The sequence below is a fragment of the Macaca mulatta genome, chromosome 15 (assembly GCF_049350105.2).
Source record: "Macaca mulatta isolate MMU2019108-1 chromosome 15, T2T-MMU8v2.0, whole genome shotgun sequence".
Taxonomy (NCBI): Eukaryota; Metazoa; Chordata; class Mammalia; order Primates; family Cercopithecidae; genus Macaca; species Macaca mulatta.
The window spans coordinates 124,026,775-124,048,518 of record NC_133420.1 but is presented as its reverse complement, the minus strand read 5'-3'; the positions used below and the strand labels follow the sequence as shown (position 1 = coordinate 124,048,518).

The window sequence follows — 21,744 nt, the reverse complement described above, 5'->3', positions numbered from 1 at the left end:
GTATGAACCTTGAAGACATTGTGTTAAATGCAATAAACCAGACACAAAATTACAAACACTGTACGATCTCATTATATGACGTTCATAGAGTACACAACTTCAGAGACAGAGGGTAGAATGGTGGTTACCAGGAGCTGGGGCATGGAAGGACTGGGGAGTTACAGTTTAGTGGGTATATAGTTTCAGTTTGGGATGAGGAAAAAGTTCTAGGGATGGATGGTGGTGGTGGTGGTGGTTAAACAACAATGTGAGGCCGGGCGCGGTGGCTCAAGCCTGTAATCCCAGCACTTTGGGAGGCCGAGACGGGCGGATCACGAGGTCAGGAGACCGAGACCATCCTGGGTAACACAGTGAAACCCCGTCTCTACTAAAAATACAAAAACTTAGCCGGGCGAGGTGGCGGGCGCCTGTAGTCCCAGCTACTCGGGAGGCTGAGACAGGAGAATGGCGTGAACCCGGGAGGCGGAGCTTGCAGTGAGCTGAGATCCGGCCACTGCACTCCAGCCTGGGTGACAGAGCGAGACTCCGTCTCAAAAAAAAAAAAAAAAAAAAAAAACTAAAAAAAAAAAAAAAAACAATGTGAATATACTTAATGCCAATCTCAGTACTTTGGGAGGCCGAGGGTGGTAGGTCACTTGAGGTCAGGAGTTCAAGACCAGCCTGGCCAAGATGGTGACACCCTGTCTCTACTAAAAATACAAAAATTAGCCGAGTGTGGTGGCAGGCGCACACTGTAATCCCAGCTACTCAGGAGGCTGAGGCAGGAGAATCGCTTGCATTTGGGAGGCAGAGGTTGCAGTGGGCTGAGATCACACCACCACGCTCCAGCCTTGGTGACAGAGTGAGACTCCATCTCAAAAAAAAAAATATATATATATATACACATATACACTTAATGCCACTGAACTATACATTTAAAAATGGTTAAGTTGGTAAATTTTATGTTACGCGTATTTTACCACAATTTTAATTAACAATAATAATAAAAAGAAGGGTATCTCCTTGTCTTCTCAGAAGGCCTAGGTGCTTGGCTCCAAAATTAACTTCCTACTTATAAAAAGGGAGAGTTTTCCTTTTCCTTTGACTAACGACAAATAGCATGTATGTAATAGTTTGTATCTGCCAGGCTGTATCAAAGGGGGGTGATACTTCTTTTTTGCTTTTGCAATCTCTTTTGCACACACTGCTTGTGATGTGATCACAGTCTGGTTCAATGGTTATTCAATAACACAGGTTAGGTGTCCTTTACTGAAACACTTAAGATCAGAAGTGTTTTGGATTTCAGGCTTTTTCAGGTTTTGGAATATTTGTTATTATGCTTACCAGTTCAACATTCTAAATTCAAAAATCAAAAATCAAAAATGCTCCGGTGAGCATTTCCTTTGTGCATCATGCTGGTGCTCAGAAAGTTTTGGATTTTGGAGCATTTCAGATTTGGGATGCTCGAATTGTAAAACTGTTTGATTTTTCCCTCTAAAAATATTAACAATAATAATAACAATAAAGGAGTGGATGTCATGAAAGAAATGCAAATTAAACTTTACAAACTTTAAAAATAAAAAAATAAAATGATAAAAGGAGGAGACACCCACATAATTTGTATTCATAATCTATTTAGCCTACTCTAGTAATCTAATGACTCAGCTAAATCCTAGTAACATCATTCTTATTAAAATATCATTCCAAAATATAAAACATAAAATTTCAATTTTCATAATTTAGGAAAAAGAACCTCAGGTTGATACTATTTATTTCAAGATAGTAACACTTGCAAACTCTTCATAGGTCCAGGAAATTAAAACATCTCATCCATGGAGCCCAGTGACCCCCTCCAACAGTCTGGGCTGGCTTGTTACTACTGTTCATAAATATGCTCCAGCTCAGAGGATGAACGATGCACTTCAGACCTGTCAAGTCAACCCTCCAGCAATAAACCCTCTAGTATACTTCCCTGCACTAACCAGTAAAACACCAACATGGTAAATTCATCCTTTCAAGAAAGTTAATTGATTCTAGAGACAACTGAGAAAGGCCAAATGACTGGAGCACAAAAGTACTGTTTCTAAATCACGGATTCTAAACTCTATAATGCAGACTGACCATCACCTCTGCAAATATTGCAGTGGGTCAAGTTCAACTCTACACTTTTCCCTAAGATGCCTAGAAACAATGTGTGATAAAGCCAGGTATAACAAGAGGAAAGGTGGCTAAATGCAGCCCATTTCCCTAAGCAGTCACCCCTTTTATGCCCTCAACACATCTCCTAAGTTAAGAAGCATAAAACGCTTATTCAAAGATAAAAGCTCTGCACCAGGTGGCCAAGCTGACACCAGTGATTTTGGAATTAACTCTATGGGGACTTTAAAACTTCTGCTTCCTACCATCTTTCTGTCATCACACTTCCTTGCCTGTAACTAGTGATTCATACCCATTTATCAAATATTTTCTGAACATGTACTACACACCAAGTACCATTCCAAGAGCTGGATAACAGGCAAGGTCTTCATCAGATTTACTTCTAGAGAAAACATAAAAATAAGCAAAAATGGGGACAGGCGCAGTGGCTCACACCTTTAATCCCAGCACTTTGGGAGGCCAAGGCAGGTGGGTCACGAGGTCAGGAGTTTGAGACCAGCCTGGCCAACATAGTGAAACCCCATCTCTACTAAAAATAGAAAAATTAGCTGGGCATGGCGTGTAATCCCAGCTACTTAGGAGGCTGAGGCAGAAGAATTGCTTGAACCCAGGAGGTAGAGGTTGCAGTCAGTCAAGATCGTGTCACTGCACTCCAGGTTGGGCAACAGAGTGAGACTTTGAATTTAAAAAAAAAAAAAAGCAAAAATGAAATAAATGGTGAACTATATGGAGACATTTAGAGAATTTAAGAATATTTTTATCTGAACTGTGATTCATTTAAATGCCTGGTTTATTTAGAAAATTGTGCCTATAAATCTACTGGAAAGTAGTCTAATTTTTCAAATCCTAAAATCTCTCTTCTGCATATTACGCGATATTTGACATTTATTCCTACAGTGTAGTGCTTATTAAGGTTGCAATGTGTAATATGTGTTAATTAGTTTCTTCCTATTCATATAAATCTCAGAAAACTAAAATGAAGAACAATGTCGATCTAAATATGTTAGACATAGGAGAAAGTATACTTGTGTATATTTTGATTCAGAAAATTAAGTTGTGGTTTTGATTACTTTCTTCCTGGTATACTTGGACATCTCTATTGCAAACATTTATATGACTTTACAAAGGATAAAGCTTAGAATTTTTTGATTTGCTCATACCAAAATTTCCTTACCTTGGCACTACTGGTATTTTGGGCCAGATTATTCTTTGCTATGGGGGCTGTTCTGTGCACTGTAGAATGTTTGGCAGCATCCTTGGCCTCCACCCAATAGATGCCTTCAGTTAACATCCTCCCCCAGCTGTGACAACCAAAAATGCCTCCAGGCACTGCCAAATGTCCCCTGCCAAATGTCTCAACTGTTAACCCTACTTGAGAGCCACTCACAGGTCTTCACTGAGTAAACATATTGTTCTACAGTATCAAAGAAAGTTCCAAACAAGAAAAAAAGGATTTAAATAAACCTCTTCAACCCAGAGGCTATAGGTTCCCTAACGGTTTCCTTCCTTTCCTATTCTGTTCACTCCTCCAGGCCTGGTCATTAACAGGCACTCAAGCGTTTGCTGAAAGGAGAATTAATCACCATTGGGAACCAGTCAGAAAAGACTGTATGAGAAAATTAAGATTAAAAAAAAAAAACAAATCTTAAGTAATGGCCATTGATCCAGATTTTGAAATAATTTGTCTGGCTATATAATGGAACGCAGCAAATATTCTGATTAGAGTTGAGTGCCTATGGTAAGCATAAGGGGGTACAAGAGGAGTAAACACACAGTCCCTGGCCTCAAGGAGACTACGGGTGGCTGGGGAAGGTAAATATGCAGCTATGCAGGTGGGTGCAATACAACAGACTACAGAATGTCCACTGCACACACACTATGCTGTGTGTGTATTCCCGGTCCACTTTTTCAAATATCAAGAGATTCCATGAAGAAGGCTGGCATTTGACATGGGCTTTGAAGTATAAGTAAAACTTTGATGAGCAAAAGTAGGACACAGTACAGTAGTTAAACAAGAGGGAATGACATACGCAAAAGCTGGATATTTCTTGGGGACATAGTGAGCAGTTGGGTTGGGAACATTTAAAAAAGTACAGTAGAGGGATTGTGAAACATGAAGTAAGGTCAAATGAATTTGTTCAGGTCGCAGGAAGGTCTACAAGTCTGAACAAGGAATTTGGACTTAATGGTTTTGCTCAAGTCCCAACAGGAGAGTGACCTCCCTGAAGATGTGGCCGTCCACCCTGCCAAAGCTGTGCTAGATTAGTTCCACTGGGGAGCGGGTGTGGGTGCAGAGGCCATTCTGACCGCTACCTACAGGAATACAAAAGTGTAACAACAAGGAATTGACCTATAGTATATGCCTTGCATTCTATATTTCATTCTATTTTATTCTCTGTCATTTTTAAATAATGGCAAACATCCAATAATTCGGTTTCACAACCCACCAAACAGTTTGCAAAGCATTTCTTAGAGCTTTTGGGTAAATATGGTGAATTCAAATGTTGGGGGTACCGGAAAAAAGGAAGAGTATAACAGTTAAGTAGGAGACTACTGAGCCAGAATGGGCCTGGTGTGTCATTATTCTAGGGACCGGGAGGATGGGACGCTGGAATAGCAAGCATGACTCTATGGTGGTAGAGGGTGTAACTCTGAAGTGTGTGATCATGAAGCTCAAGCTAGTTATAGCTAAAAAGGAAGCCAACAGAATGGGAAAAGAGAAATGGCAGAAGGCAAGCAGGGGACAGACGGTGGGAGTGGCAAGGGGCGACGGGGACACAGCGTTCAGAAGTGTTAAAGATGGGGTCACTTTTCTCACTAATTATATAGTCCAAGCTCTGGAGTATCTAAAGTGCAATTAGAAATTCACTCCAGTTGCAGAATCAGAATGCCAGATTAGAGATGTGAATAGTCAGTGTCTGTGTTGATGGGACACAGTATAAACAATATGTAAAACCAGGTGCTGAAGTCTTTGAGGACAGCAAGGCTGTGCCTTGGAAATGGTGAGATGTTGAATAAACTTGTGGTTAGCACTCACCTCAAAAGATGTAACACTGAGAAGTACATAATAAAGAATATACCATGGAAGTGGCCAAGAGGATTGTGGCATTAAGGAAACATCATATTGCAGTAACCCCCGGAAATGGAAGCATTGTGATCACTGGAAAAGGTTCGAGGAGGCAGACAGGAAGACACAGAGTGGTTTCTGATAGGTTTAATTTTAAAGTTAAAAAAAAAGAAGGAAGAGATTTCGATGACCATGATAATTGTTGATAAAGATCAGTGCTCAAATAAATTGTTGGCACAAGAGCTGAAGCTAACTTAGAACCAAGTTTTCCTTCACTTGGCATTTTTAAAATGGAATGATTTTAAATAAAATCTGGGTTTCTGGCTTTCTTGCAGAGTCTGAAGGTCTGGCAATGTTGACTCTACGGCCCTACGTGGCTTTTAAAATGTGCATACCTTTGGCTCTACTGTATGTATATACCATGTGTACACCATCTGTCGGGGTTGGATAAATGATGGAATACTATTTAGGGACTGAAAAGATTTAGAGCTCTAAGTATAGACATGGAAAGACTTCTTACAAATAAAAAAGCAAACTGCTGAATAACGTATAGCGTGATCACATTAATGTGAAAAAATAGAACTATATTATAATAATATGTATTATATAACTTATGACATAAAATATATGGCCTACACAGTCACTGTGGAAAACGTATGGCAATTCCTTAAAAAGAAAAACAGAGAATTACCATATGACCCAGCAATTCTACTTCTGAGTATATACCCAAAAGAACCGAAAGCAGGAACTCGAACAGCTCTCTGTATACCATGCTCATAAAAGCATTATTCAGTCTCCACAATAGTGAAAAAGTGGAAGCAACCCAAGCATCCACCAGTGGATGAATGGATAAACAAAATGTGGTACACATACACAGTGGAGTATTATTCAGCCTTAAAAGTTAAGGAAATTCTGACACAATCTACAACATGAATGAATCTTGAAGACATTATGCTATGTGAATTAAACTAGTGACAAAAGTAGTACAGTAAGAGAAATATATACAATGACTAGTTTGAGGTACAATATGGTCAGTTTTGAATCTTAAAAATCTTCCAGTCAATTAAAGGTCCTTAAGAATAAGATATACTGTCAGATCTACTGATGGACATTTTTCTTCTGCATAGAAACTTTTCTTCTGAGTAGAAGCTTGGCTATTCCTATCCTAACTAGAAAACATAGTAGAAGCGGTTAGCTATCATAATTGACCTGAGGGTGAATTGTAGGTAGGCACACCCACAAAGTATTCTTACACAAAGAAGCTGAACTTTGACTTTAGCACTCCACTTCCGTCTTGAGGTTACTAATGACTTGTCCCCAGATGTCACTTAATCACTAGATCCTGTTTTTTCGCAAATAAAATGGGGTAACAAAGCACTCTGAGGATTAAATGAGATGGCATATGTGAGAAAGGACCTAGCAAGGACCTGGTCTGATACCATTCTCTCCCCCATCAAGTATACATGAAGAGAAATCATCTCTAAATACAAACATGTAATTATGCTAACCACGAACATTCTAAACCATAGTCTAACCTCACATTCTTCCACTGACTTAAAGCATGAACGCCATTTTATGTAAGAGCATTATTTAACAAAACTCCAATGGAAGCAAATTCAGAAGATCTGAAGGACTTCATTATAAACCCTTACACTGATACCACAAGTCATATAGCAGAAACATTTATGAAAGCTCCAGTGACCAAGATTTTAAAATAAACATAAGTCATTTACTGAAGTTTCAAAGGTTATAATGACCCAAAGCACACAACAGGAAACTGTCCAAGTAACTAGCTAAAACCAAGTTCAAATTAGGCTATTTCAGGACCTATCCAAAACTAGTCAATACACAGGCCAACGTATTATTACTATTTTCATTGTTCTGGCTCTCCTTCCACGTAGACCAACTTCTAATGGTTAAAGAAATACAATTACTACTACTGAACAAAAAATACAATTATTACTCTGTAAATGAAATAAACTCTAAGTCAAAAAAGATTTCTCCTGGCCGGGCACAGTGGCTCACACCTGTAATCCCAGCACTTTGGGAGGCTGAGGCGGGTGGATCACGAGGTCAGGAGCTCAAGACCAGCCTGGCCAAGATGGTGAAACCCCGTCACTATCAAAAACACAAAAATTAGCCGGGCATGATGGCAGACACGCCTGTAATCCCCGTTACTAGGTAGGCTGAGTCAGGAGAATCGCTTGAACCTAGGAGGTGGAGGTTGCAGTGAGCCAAGATCACGCCACTGCACTCCAGCCTGGGCAACACAGTGAGACTTCATCTCAAAAAAAAAAAAAAAAAGATTTCTCTAAGCAAGGGTAACAAGAAATTATGCCCCTCCGCCAATTTACGAAACACGAGAAAGCACCAGTAAGATGCTTAAAGTTTTCATAAATGTCTCATTTACCCAATATTATATATACTGAAGTGTTCATGTCAATTCCTTTGCCAGTGGTTTTTACTTAATTTTAAAAAAATTACCATACGATAAAATTAACACGTTTACTTTGGATGAATCATTCTGATTTTAATGTATGGTAGCATCACCACCATCAGAATACAGAACAGTTCCATCACTCCACAAAGCTCTCTCCTGCTGTCCCCTTAATGTGTACATCCTTCCTCTCCTCTACTCTCAGCACCACTGAATTGGTCCCCATCACTATAGTTTTATAATCATCCCTTTTGAACCTGGCTTCTTTCACTCAGTATAAAACCTTAATTAAAGATTCATGCAAGTTGTTACCTACACCTTCCTTACTATTGCTAAGCAGCATTCTATAGTATGGCTATACAGTAGTTTAACCATTCACTTATTAAAAGATATTTTGTTTCCACGTTTTGGCTATTATGATTTAAGCTGCTATGGACATTTGAGTACGAGTTTCTGCGCAAACAAAAGTCTTCATTAGGAAAATACCCAGGAGTGGAATTGCTGGATGGTATGATAAATGTATGCTTAACTTTATAAGAAACTGCCACTGTTTTCTGGGGTGGCGGTGCCATTCTGCATTCCCACAAGCAATGTGTAAGGATCCAGTTGCTCAGCATTCTTGCTAGCACTTGGTATTGCTCAAATTTTTTTCTCTTTTAGCCATTCTAATAGGCCTGTAGTGATACCTCATCATGGTTTTAAACCTTTTAACCATTTTATGGGTATATTTTGTTAAGTGGTATACGCTGTTTCGATCCCTTAAACAGAGAATGCTGAATATTAATTGTTATGACTCCCAATCATCCTTACAGAAAACACATTGTACTACCCTCAGGGACCACTGAAGTACATAGGGTTGTTCTCCTTTTCTTAAAATAGCCCCAGAATCATGTTTGCTTTTTATAGCTTTTTAAATCTTCACTCTTGTTGTCACTTCTTGCTATTAATGGTGCTCCTGCCTCTGGCAGACTCTCCTCTTCACCCTCTTCTCAAGCTGAGTTTAGAAAATAGATAACCAAGCTTGTTAGAATTACATCTAAAAAGAGACCAGTCCGTGAGTGAGAGAGCTTAAAAGGATTTTTCAGTGAGGAAAGTAAAGGCACCCCCCCACGCCCGCCACCCCCCACAACTTCCTGACATCTTGCTTGGTTGCTGAGAAATTTCTAGTAGCTAAATCTCTCAGGCACTTTTCAAAAAAGTAAGGTTGCCAGCTAAGAGACCACCAAGTAATCGAGTCATTACAATATTCATTTTGTGCAATTTACACTATAATATGATCCTAGCTCAATAATTAAAAGCTTAGCAAAAGCAAAATATAGACAAAATTATCCCGTGTCCAGAAACCTAAGTGAAAAAGACGATCTGAAATGGAGCTTAAATCTAGTTTCCAAACACTTACACATTGGTCTGAATTCTGAGCACCTACTAGGTGTGCGAGGCATTCAAAGGGGTGCAAAGATAAAGAAACTGTAGAATTAAAAAGAACTCAACAGTTCTTTAAAGATACAGTGACCATATGCATACACACTGATTCTAATCCTAAGTAATATTCAGTGTTCCCTTGAAACTCGCCTGACTAGTTAAGTAGATAGCTGTGCGGTTACCAAAGGCAAGTGCAGCCCATCCTGTCTTTTAAGTAGTCTTTTCCATCTCTGAACAAGACCAAACTTTGAACACTTTTACGCTCTATTAGGAAGATGGATCGCTTCAGACAAATGGCAGCACCTTACTTCCCTGAGCGCCCCAGGCTCCGATTCAGAAATTACTAGGCAGGCACTTCCTCTCACCCGAACTTCCCTGAGGAATGGCAGCTGTGTGTCTGCCAGGCGCAGGGGCCAATCGGGACTCTGCCGGCCGCCTCCACCCACGACTTAAACACCATCTCACCAATTGCAACCGGATCGTGGGTGGGACTTCCGCTATCATTTTAGGCTTAACTACCACCATCTCCTCGCGGGCACCGGGGGCAACCGCGAAGACAGAATTTCACAAACTTTCAGCTCCAGCAGTTTCAAGGAAATGTCAAAGAATGACAAGATGGAAGGCAGAGTGGCGAGAGCTAAGACACCAAAAAGGCCCCCAAAATTTGTTTTCAAGAAAACCAATGAAAAAAGCAAGCAATCAGAACGTGAAGTCCAGGATCATGTCTGTGCTTATCTCCACAGTCACTGCTGGGTCCTGAAGTTCTCCTCTGGCCCAGTGCCAGCTGCGGAACCCTCTGCCAAAGGGCCAGAGGAGGCCGGTGATGTAGAGCTCTGATTACCCACCCGTCAGGGCGCCGCTGAAGGTCACTGAATACTTACTGTGCACCCGAAAAATAAATCCTGCGAGTTCACGCCCCGTGTAGCTCGCCCCCTGACTTTGAAGGACTCCTTTCGCGTGGGATCTACAAAACCGAACTGCCTTAAAGACCTCTTTCACACCGACGTGAAGTCACAGAACTGACAAATCCCATCCTGTCAAAGTGCACGGTTCTTTGAAATCTAACACAAAAAGTCATAGAAAGATTCTCTAAACACCCTGTACTAAGAGGAACACGGACAGGGCACTGCGTTCTGAAGTAGAGGCCAGGGCACTGGCCCTTAGACACGTCTCGCTGTCACCGGGCTAACAGCATTGGCAAGGGCGGCGGCGGCAGCAGTGATATCTGCAGCCCCCGAGGGCCCTGGCGAAACCCCCTCTATTACTCTGTATCCTGCTTGCTTCCGAGATGAACCTGTTGCTGGGAAAGAACAGGCTAAATTAGAAAAGGGAGTCATATTTTGTCAAAGTTGAAGGTGAGTGATAGCCTGCCCGCCCCCACAGGACGGGAAAAACTAAGGATATTCGGGATGATGACACTGCCGCCTCCGAATTCTGGTCCGGTGCTCTCTCCCAGCCCTCAGGTGTCCCCACGCGGCCGTGGACCCCGAACAGGGACAGCTGGAGGCGGGCTTGGGCAGCGCGCGGCCTGCACCCGCGGCCATCCATCTTGCGGCCCGGCCCGGCTATCCCGAGCCAGGGCAGGGGGAGCTCGCTGCCCCCAGCGCCGCCACGGCCGGGCGACATTCTGTGCCCTGGGAAGGGGCATAGGGGTGCGGCGCGGCCCCGGTCCCCGGCCCGCCCGGATCCCCGGCCTCACCTTGACGTGGAAGCGGATGAGCGCCAGGCGGATGCAGTGGGCCATGCAGACGGGCGGCAGGAACCAGACCTTGGGCGGCGGGGTGCCCTTGTTCTGGACATGGCTGACGATCTGCTGTGCCGTCTGGCGCTCGTTGCCCTGCCGCTTGACCCACTCGTGCAGCCGGGCCTTCTCGAGCGCGCCGTTGAAGAAGACGAAGAGCTCGATGTTGCCGCCGAAGCAGGCCTTGGCCAGCGCCGCCAGGTAGCCAAGCATGTGGTTCCACTGGCCGCCGCTGACCCAGTCGGTGTAGAAGCCACCGTAGAGGCGGTGCAGGCAGTTGTCGGCGTCCACCAGCAGGCGCAGCGGGGTCTGCGGGGGCCGCTGCCGCCCGCCGCCCACCAGGCTGCCCCGGGCCAGCTTCTGCAGCTCCACCGGCACCACGGCGCTCGGGCAGTGCTTCTCGATGTAGTCCTGGAAGCCCTGCACGCCCATGGCGGCGGCGGGGGCGCGGGCGCGGGTGCGGGCGGGGGGCGGCGGGGCCGGGGGCGGTGGGGCCGTGGCGCGCGGGCGGGCGGGCGGGCGGGGGCGGCGGCCTCTAGGGGGGACTGGGGCGGGTCGGGGGCGCGCTCATGGCCGCCGCGGCCGCCATGTGCTGCCGCCTCCCAGGGCCATGTCTGGGGAGGGACCTGCCGCCGCCGCCGCTGCCGCCGCTGCGAGGCCGAGGCCGAGGCCGAGGCTGAGGGCCGGGGCGGGGCGGGCGGGCGGCGCTGACGTAGCGGACCCGCCCGGCGCGGACGCCGCCCAGGCCCGCGCAGGCCCGCCGGCGAGCAGGCGGAAGAGGCGGCGCCGGCGGGACGCGGTTCGGGGCTCCCGGAGGCGGCTGCGGCGGAGGCGGAGGCCGGGAGTCGGGCCGGGGCGGGATCCAGGGGGCGCCTGAGCCGGAGCAGGCCGCGCCTGGAGGCCACAGGCCGCTCGCCCGCCTCAGGCCCGTCGGCCGCCGCTCCCCTCCTGGCGGCCTGTTCCCCGCAGGACCAGAGAGGCCGCCGCCGCCGCCCGGCGGTACTCCGGCGAGGGAAAGCCGCGAAGCAGGTCCTGGGGAAGAGCTCGCCTGCTCCTGAGGGAAGCGGCGATAAGATGGAGCTTTGAGGGTGAGCCGGAGGCCGAATTACTCTGCTCGTCGGGACGCAGCCTTTCTAACGCCACGGTGGGCTCGCACCGCTCTGGGCCTGCTGCCCACACTGACTGCGGGGTCCGGGGGAGCGGGATGCTGGCCGGCCGCGCCGGGCTTCTTGGAAAGAGCAGGAAGGAGCGCGAGAATGCAGTTCCGCGGCAGGTGCTCATCCCAGCAGCTTCGGGCTCTCGGTTGTAGTGGTTTTTACACCTATGACAAATGACATGGCCAAACGCACCATAATGTCTGAAGGTACAGGTAGTCCTAAGCGCCTGCTCGTCACGGAAGAGACTGTCTTGAGAGCACAGGTCTGTTGCAGCGTGGAAAGCCTGCGTTCCCACTGCGGAATGGCCAGGCTGAAACGTGCGCCTTTGCAGTGGGTCGCCCTGCCCTTCTTAGGGAGAGGGATTTAAATCTTGTTGGTTTAGTAGCATCTTCTGGAAGGAGGTCGTTTACGTAAATTCTGTTCCTAAGCGCTGTCGTAATTGCTTCTAAAATGAGGTTGATACTGTATGTATATTAGGCTTGCATAAAACATTTTCAAAAAGAGATTAATGCCTTTCAGAATATAAATTTAGAAACCCAGCACAAAAGTTTTAAAGTGCCGCTTTTACTTACTTTCACCTCTCCATCTGTTCTTTTTCTGGAGAAACCTCTGTAGAGGAGCAGGATGCAACCGACAGGCTGTGGCCGGACAGCCCCTTCCCAGCACATGGAGCCTGCACGCGCACGATTTGGTCAAAGAAGCCCCCATACTCCCGGTGAAAAAGGCAAGTTTGATTTTTCTGCTTTCTTTTCTGATAGCCACGTCAGATACAAGCCAGTATCATATATACATAAATTAAATGCTGTTGGTATTTTAAGAAGTTACATTTAAAAACAGACTGACAAGTTATGCCACTCACTTATGCATCAAATTAGTCACAAAGCCAGGATGACATGTTATCTAGAAATAACACAGGCCAGGTGCGGTGGCTCACGCCTGTAATCCCAGCACTTTGGGAGGCCGAGGCGGGTGGATCATTTGAGGTCAGTAGTTCGAGACCAGCCTGGTCAACATGGTGAAACCCCGTCTCTAGTAAAAATGCAAAAATTAGCCGGGCCTGGTGGTGTGCGTCTGTAATCCCAGCTACTCGGGAGACTGAGGCAAGAGAATTGCTTGAACCCGAGAGGCAGAGGTTGCAGTCAGCACAGATGGTGCCACTGCACTCTCTAGCCTGGGCATCAGAGCTAGATTCCATCTCAAAAATAAATAAATAAAAGAAATAATACAGTTAGCCATTAAATAATAAGGTAAAATCCAGAAATATCCAAATTTCCTTCTATAACCCAAGGCAGGTTCACAAGGTGAGGAGTAGTAGTTTTTAATCACTTGTATTTTCATTCATAGCATTGCATTCCATGTATTTACCTTTTCTTTAAATACTCTTGCTTTTAATTTTTAAAAATGCATTAGTACGGCCGGGCGTGGTAGCTCACGCCTGTAATCCCAGCACCATTGGGAGGCCGAGGCGGGCATATCACAAGGTCAAGAGATCGAGACCATCCTAGCCAACATGGTGAAACCCCACCTCTACTAAAAACACAAAAATCAGCTGAGCGTGGTGGCGCACACCTGTAGTCCCAGCTACTCGGGAGGCTGAGGCAGGAGAATCGCTTGAACCCGGGAGACGGAGGTTGTAGTGATCATGCCACTGCACTCCAGCCTGGCAACAGAGCGAGAGTCCATCTCAAAAAAAAAAAAAAAAAAAAATGCTAGTGCCAGTATCTGAAATTCTGGAAATAAATTTATTTTCACCTTATTACATTGTAGAGTTCTAAGGTTCTGGAGTCAGACCCCCAGCATCTGTCTTTTGATAAGTCTGTGCCGTTGCAAAAATATTTACCCTGTTTGAACCTTGAATTTTATCATCTGTAAAATCAACATATTAATAGTACTTAACCTCCCAGGTTGTTTTAAGGATTAAATCAGATAATCTGTGTGCCTACCACACAACAAATGCTCAATAAATGTTGACTTTTGTAGTTATTTCCAGAAACTGTATTTGTCTAGACTTATACTCGAGAACATAGACCAGTTATTGTACTTTTGGAAAGTTTAAAATTCATTATTGTATCATAACACATAAAACTCAATTCTTAGTTGCCCTATTTAGCTGTGTGTTCTTTTTTTTAAAAAAAAAAAAACACTTTTTTTGTTGAGTAACTATTGATGGCAGGCAAAATATTTAGCTGACAAACGCTTATATACTCTGCATTCTCAGCTCAAATTCGGGGGTTGTTTGAAGTTAAATTGCTTAAATGTTGAGGTAAAAATAAACATCTATGTTTAAAATTTAATCAAAAGTTATGTCTTCTTGGGGGTCACAATATGACAACTAATAATTGGGGACTTTTTCTTTATTTTATATTTATTTTATTTATTTTTTGCCCCCCAAAATGGAGTCTTGCTCTGTTGCCCAGGCTGGAGTACAGTGGTGTGATCTCAGCTCACTGCAACCTCCCTCTCCCAGGTTCAAGTGATCTCCTGCCTCAGCCTGTAGAGTAGCTGGGATTACAGGTGCACACCATCACACCTGGCTAAGTTTTGTATTTTTAGTAGAGAGGGGGTTTCACTATGTGGGCCAGGCCAGTCTTGAGCTCCTGACCTCAAGTGATCCACTTGCCGCTGCCTCCCAAAGTGCTGGGATTACAGGCATGAGCTACCGCGCCCAGCCTAATATCTTTAATTAATATTTTACTTAGGGGAGGTGTCTAACCACCAGCAATAACAGATGAGTTTCCAGTTTTTCAAACAAGGTAATAAGAGACCTTGATCCTGCCCATGTAATCGTTAGCATATGTTGGGAGACCAGCAGGCTGGAGCTAAGCAGGGAGTCTGTGAAGAGAGCAAATTAATCCACACTTGGGATTCTAACCTATAACGTTTACCTAGCACCAGCCCTGTTAATTAATTATCAATTTTAATTACCCAGAAGAACACACACATCTGTAGGCCTGCTTCATAAATGGTAGATCAGTAACTGACCACACTGCAGCAGTGTGTCAGCAGTTGAGAAGTGTTTTGATCTTCAGGCTCTGCTCTCTCTCTAGTAGTATGAGTTAGCAGTAGCAGAGTATAGGAGAGCTCCATGGAGATCCATATTCAGACTCTGGAGACCATGACAAAATACATTTCATATTCCAAACTAATACGTAAACTGCCTGTTTTTTTTCTTTTCAGATTTCCAGAAGCTGTTCTGTCAATAACAAAGTCTCGAGGAAAACCACAAAACCACCAACACTAAGATCATTCTTGAGTCCAGTTTGAAAAACTAGGGTCAAATTCTGCAGAGGCATTCAAGGGACAGGATACCACCCTAATGCCCACTGTGTGAAGGAAAATGCTCTATTCACCATTCCTCAGCTTCTGCTTCTGGTTTCAGAGTTCTCTCTATATTGGAGGGTGTTTTAAAGCTAGAGTGATCTTTATCCACTTCTATTAACACATCTGAATGTGAAGGTCAAGAGGAGAAAGTGACATGTCCTAAGTCAGAGTAGAGTGAACAAGAAAATAAGACAAACAGCGACTGAGTCCCTGGTGTATACTGGGCATTGGCAAGTTACTGGGGATATGGAGATGAAGAAAATGTAATCCCTTCTTCAAGGAGCCCAATCTACCAAGGTAGACAGACATATAGACAAATAGATTATATACTTGCATAGAAAAAAGAAAGAGGAGAAGGAGATCAGTGTGATCTGTGTAACTAAGTACCCTGTACAACCCTCTTGGCCACAGATCATATTGCCCTTTATAGCGGGGATGGTAATCCCATCTCCAAATTCCACATGTACTTTGCAGGCAGACCACACCCATGTGTGGGTCCTGACTCTACCATTTATAAACAGCATCACTTTCAGCAATTCTCAGCCCTCCAAGCTAGGGTCATTGTCAATAGGGATACTGCCTCACAAGCATCAGAACACCAAAGGAGACCATGTGGATGAAAGCAACCAACACTGCCCTGGCGGTTCATAGGTGCTTAGAGTTTCCAGCTTTCACTTTCAGTCTAATGCAGCACTGCCTGCTTTTTGTTTTTGTTGCTTCGTTTGTTTTTTTCTTACCGTGTTCACCACACTTGTGTCCAAATAGCTTTGGGCTGATGCCAAAGTATCTATGTGGAAGAGAGAAAGAAGAGTTGTTCTCATGGAGGGCCTTCAGATGAGTGCTATAGACTCTAGGCAACTTCCAAAGAGGCTTCTCAAGCAGGGTGGGCAGTGGGAGCTGCTATGGAATCAATGGACAAACATTGACAGGGACTGCTTTGAAAGACAGTACCCAGTTGAGTATACTCTGTTAAGGGCTAAAACTTTATAGTCATCCCTTAAACACTGCCTGATGGAATCTTCAGGATCATATTTTGAAGTAAACTATATTTTACAATGTGATATAAATCAAATGAGTTGTTTTTTTTTTTAATTAGGAATTTCCATAAGTACAAAGCCATTTTAAGGTATACATTTTAGAGACTATTATTAAGCGGTCTGTGCATTTGTGTAAACCATAAAGATCTTTCCAGAGGAAGCAAGTCTCTCATACCAGGATATGAAAACGCCCCAGCCCCAGGCTTGAGTAGCCTAGATCACATGAAGCTGACATCCTCTGAGGAGTCTAGGACCTCAGATATAGGTGGGAGCACACAGTGACCCTTCTGGAAACAGCTAAGACTTGCAGCTCAGGCCTGTGACCTTGCTGATGACAAAGGAAGAGGTCAGGGTTGACTAGAGCTCCAGAAAGAATGCAAGTGCGTCTGGAAGGCAGGAAGAAAGTTACTGCAATACTTTATCCTCAGGGTGGAACGAGAGTCTGGGAAAGCTGTGCCCACTTCCCCATTCCTCCCGGGTCCCGGGTGTGGTATAAGGAGAGTTGGCCCAATCTGGGAGCTAAGGGACCTGAGACAGCTACTGCATCAGTGCACTCAGAAATGAGGATTTTGGCACAGTTATTCATGAGACATCAGCCCATCATATAAAACATGCCTCCAGTTTGGTTAAACTAGGAAGCACTATATAACATTTTAAAATCAGTTACATGTCACTGATAAAAGACTTAATATTACCCTGACGTTATTTTTCTTGAGGCAACATAAAACCCATTGTCTACAAAAAATCCAAAAATTAGCCAGATCTGGTGTGCACCTGTAGTCCCATCTGCTCAGGAGGCTGAGGTGGGAAGACTACTTGAGCCAAGGAGGTAGAGGTTGGAGTGAGCCCAGATCATGCCACTTGCACTCCAGCCTGGGCAACAGAGTGAGGCCCTGTCTCAAAAAAAAAAAAAAAATTGTGAAAGTTTGGAGAACCAGGAATAAGACTGGGTGGGAACTAATAATGACAGGTACTTTTAACAATACAGCTGGGGTGTTGTTGATGACATGAATGAACCCCAATCTTACTGTAGTCATTTGCTCAAGATTCGAAGTCATAAAAAAGAGTAGAATGGACCAAACTTAGGTACTAAGAGTCCCCAGCCCAGCAGTGAAAGCTGTATATAGTTCCTTTGACTTTAATATGGGGAGACAGGTTCCTGGATTGACAAATCTCATCAAAAGTAGACACAATTTTTTTTTTTATTTTTTCTCAGACCTCTCAGGGATGAATATATACAATTTCTGAGAAAGGAACCTGAGTACCTTTAGGAAGGGAAAAGGAATGCTGAATATCCCTAAACAAGAAGTTTATTGCATATTTGGTAAGACTTAACTATACCCTATCCTGGAAGATAGAAGATACCCTGCCCTTAGAACACAAAGAGACTGTAAAGCTATGCCTTCTGAATCTTAAGCCACTCTTTAGGTAGTGAATCCCTTCATAGTCCAAACATCTCAAGAACTCTCAATTTGTACCATTTGCCTTTTATTTTCCATTTATTTAATACCACAAATTCACTTTATTATTATGAAGCCAATATCTACATCTTCTCACAAAGATTCTCATGAGAAACACAGAACTCCTTACCAGCCTCAAAACGTACTGTGACATTTCCATAACCTACAGGTCTAGAAATCCTATGCCAAATATGGTTAATTTGTTTGCTGAGAAGGATGTAGAACTGGAACCCTCATACACTGATGGGAAAACAGTCTGGAACTTTCTTAAAACATTCTGGTAAATGGGGCCCCTGCAAGCTAGAAAGTGTGGCTATAATCCCTGGCTTTTTTCCTTTTTTAAACTTTTTCTCTCTCAGTCCTGACCTAAAGGTGACCCTAGTCAGGCCGGGCACGGTGGCTTACGCCTGTAATCCCAACACTTTGGGAGGCCAAGGCGGGCGGATCACCTGAGGTCAGGAGTTCGAGACCAGCCTGACCAACATGGAGAAACCCTGTCTCTACTAAAAACACAAAATTAGCTGGGCGTGGTGGCGCATGCCTATAATTCCAGCTACTCGGGAGGCTGAGGCAGGAGAATCTCTTGAACGCGGAAGGTGGAGGTTGCAGTGAGCCAGGATTGCACCATTGCACTCCAGCCTGGGCAACAGCAGCGAAACTCTGTCTCAAAAAAAAAAAAAAAAAAAAAAAAAAAAAAAAAAAACCCTGAGAGAAAACCTGTCTTTCCAGCCAGAGGAAGCAGGAAAAAATGACCCTATGGTCTGAAGAATGTAGAACTAATCCATCTTTTTTTTTCCCCCTTCTCTGCTTTCTGCCTGAGGGGCATTCCTTTTGGCAAAATGGAAAGTGGGCAGGTAATCATCAGAGAGAAAGCCCATCCTTCTAAGCCAGAGGATGAGGAAAAGGGGCCCCCTGGGTGCCAGGGAGTCTGGGGGGAAATCCTGAAGCGCAAAGTCCTGAAAAGAGGATTCTCTTATTCTGTACATGAGCAGAATTCTGTGCTCATCCCAGAGCTGCACATACCAGAGGCAGAGCCCAAGCAACACAGCCACACTCTGAACTGACGCTCGGATCACCACTAGCAAACAGAAGGCAACGCAGGACCTGCGGACTCAGGCTAACGAGGCTGACTGCCCCACAAAACAGAAAGAAAAGAAACATTCTTCAGGGAATTGTAGCAGAGCACAGAGGCTCCCAACATAAAACACAGTCCTCACTTTGAACAGCGGTCAGAACTGTAAAAATGACCTTCCAACCTGAAACTGTGCCATGTGCTGTGAATAATCATTAATGGGTAAAATTGTGATTTTTTCCTGTCTTTTGAAAATTGTCAAAACATTGGTAATCTTGTACTGTTAGAAACGTATAAGGAAACAATAAATATTTTTGTATGCTGTAATTTAAAACATTAGCAACACTGGGAATTAAAGTGTTTGATGTCTTCCTAAAAACCATCAAGAGACATTTGAACAGTGCTTGCCTTCTTCAAAAGTCATGTACCTTATGATATGCAGCGAGCGCCTTTTCTGTGTTTCAAAAACCTGTCATGCCCCTTCTAAGTTTGGATCAGCCTCTAATATTTTATCCTTTCTGCTTTCAATGTCATGAAATATCTCCAAGTCCATTCAACGTGAAGGTTTTTGCTGACGTTCCTTCCTCTGGGACATCATCCTTTCCATCACAACCGCATTCTTCATTTATTGGATGAATTCACCTTCTCGGCAGCAGTGCCAGCATCCCATAGTCTGTTTCTTCAGTGACCCCGTTTATGTTTGATTTCCGTTCACTTTCAGTGTTTTCGGTTTTGAGTTTCTTTGCTGCGCTTCTATCTTTATTTGTCCATTTTCTCTTTTGAATATCCATTTGTGTAAAATGCCTGTGGGTTTATCACTGGGAGACAAGGAGGCCACACAATTCATACTTCGCTGTCTGTGCATGAACTGAACATAGACGCACAGTGACCAATCACCCACAGGTTTTGGAAAGAAGAGACATGATTGGTCACTGATCATGATGTACCTTTGTTATTATGTAGTGATTTGTGGACTGGGGAGCTAGCAGAAAGTTTGAACTTCATGCAGTTACAGTTAATATATTCTGGTAACTCAAATTTGAACCATGTTGTCGCATGTTGTCAGGCAACTGGTGTTCACCATAGTAACTAAAATTTCAGAGTCATGAAATGTCACTTCTGATCTATTCATTAAAAGTCAGTCACTCATTCTGGCTCACACTCAAGGGTAAGGGAATTAGGCCCCAGCTTCTTTTTTTTTTTTTTTTTTTTTTTTTTTTTTTGAGACGGAGTCTTGCTCTATTGCCCAGGCTGGACTGCAGTGGCCGGATCTCAGCTCACTGCAAGCTCCGCCTCCCGGGTTCACGCCATTCTCCTGCCTCAGCCTCCCGAGCAGCTGGGACTACAGATGCCCGCCACCTCGCCCGGCTAGCTTTTTGTATTTTTTAGTAGAGACGGGGTTTCACCGTGTTAGCCAGGATGGTCTCGATCTCCTGACCTCGTGATCCGCCCGTTTCGGCCTCCCAAAGTGCTGGGATTACAGGCGTGAGCCACCGCGCCCGGCCAGGCCCCAGCTTCTGAAGAGAGGATCTCCAATGACTTTGTGACATATTTTCTGATTCTTCAGGAAGTCCATATTCCTGAAGAATATTGGCACTGGGTATAGAATTCTGGGTGGATGATTCTTTCCTATGAGTGCTTTAAAGATATTGTTCCACTGCATCTTGGCCTACACGATGTTTTGTTATATGTCTGAGATAATCTGCAATTTGAATTGTTGTTCCCTATACCTAATGTATTGGGTTTCTTTCTGGCTACTTTCAGGATTCTTTAAATCCTTGATTTTCAGCAGTTCGATTATGTTATGCTGAGCATCTTGTTTAGATTTGGCTGAGTTTCTTGAATGTGTATTTCTATTGTTTGTCAAATTTAAGAAGTTTTCAGCAATTATTTCTAAAAACTTTTTTTGTGTCTGCACCAATTTCTCTTTTCCCTCTGAGACTCCAGTGTCAAATATATGTGATTTTCTGGTGTTGTCTCCCAGGTTCCTGAAGTTCTGTTCATTCTGTTTAATCCATTTTCTCAGTGTCCTCTGTTTAATTTCTACTGATCTGTCTTCAATTCACTGACTCTTTCTTTTGTCATTTCCATTCTGCTACTAAGTCCATCCGTTACATTTTTCAACTTCAGAAATATAATTTTTTCAGTTCTAGAATTCTCATTTGTAATTTTTGTAGCTTCTGTGTCTCCATCAAAAACTTCTCTCTCTCTCTCTCTCTCTCTCTCTGTGTCTCTCTCTCTCTCTTTCTTGTGGAGTCTCACTCTGTCACCCAGGCTGCAATCTTTATGCACTGCAACCTCTGCCTCCTGGGTTCAAGCAACTCTCCTGCCTAACCGCCCAAGTAGCTGGGATTACAGATGTGCACCGCCATGCCCAGCTACTTTTTGTATATTTTTAGTAGAGACAGGGTTTCACCATGTTGGCCAGGCTCGTCTCGAACACTCAACCTCAGGTGGTCCACCCGCCTTGGCCTCCCAAAGTGATGGGATTACAGACATGAGCCACTGAGCCTGGCCCTTTGTTTTCATCTTAAGAGAATAGTTATAAAAGTTGTTTTAAGTTGTTGTCTGATGATCCAACATCCGAGTCATTTTTGGAATGACATGTGTTGGTTGTCTTTTTCCTTGTGAATAGGTCATACTTACCTGGTTCCTTGAGCATCTAGTAATGTTGGATCGTATTCTGGATGTTTTGAATACCAAGTCCCGAGAGTCTGCAGCTTGTTAAAATCCCCTGGAGAAGATTGATTGTAAGCAGACAACCAACTCAGTTAAGTTCAGATGACAAACTGTCTCCCCTTCTGTGGCGGTGGTCCCAGTGGCACCTCTTCAATTTTCAAAGACTCTGTTCGCTTCTCTGCGTCTGCCTGTGCATGTGCGGCTTAGGCCTGAGC

General features: G+C 44.1%; 2 protein-coding genes across 7 annotated transcripts in view; one reads left to right on the top strand and one right to left on the bottom strand.

Moving 5' to 3' along the window:
- Nucleotides 1-11,431, bottom strand: part of FAM120A (family with sequence similarity 120 member A) — a 115,871-nt gene extending 104,440 nt beyond the window's left edge. For all 6 annotated transcript variants that reach the window (XR_013404964.1, XR_013404965.1, XM_015117278.3 and 3 more), the window contains exon 1: nucleotides 10,762-11,431. Coding sequence is in view for 4 of the 6 variants with exons in the window: in XM_015117278.3 (XP_014972764.2) it covers nucleotides 10,762-11,235 (474 nt within the window). In the remaining 2 variants the exon portion in view is untranslated. The remainder of the gene's footprint in view (nucleotides 1-10,761) is intronic.
- Nucleotides 11,432-11,542: 111 nt separating this feature from the next.
- FAM120AOS (family with sequence similarity 120 member A opposite strand) lies at nucleotides 11,543-16,348 on the top strand. Its single transcript, XM_028835352.2, has 3 exons — nucleotides 11,543-12,076; nucleotides 12,564-12,684; nucleotides 15,138-16,348. The coding sequence occupies exons 1-3, from the start codon at nucleotides 12,060-12,062 to the stop codon at nucleotides 15,222-15,224; spliced, it is 225 nt and encodes a 74-aa protein (XP_028691185.1). The 5' UTR covers nucleotides 11,543-12,059; the 3' UTR covers nucleotides 15,225-16,348.
- The last annotated feature ends 5,396 nt before the right edge of the window (nucleotides 16,349-21,744 follow it).

Coding starts and splice junctions, on each gene's coding strand:
- FAM120AOS (XM_028835352.2), top strand. Junction 12,685..15,137: donor CCATACTCCCGGTGAAAAAG/GCAAGTTTGATT, acceptor TTTTCTTTTCAG/ATTTCCAGAAGCTGTTCTGT.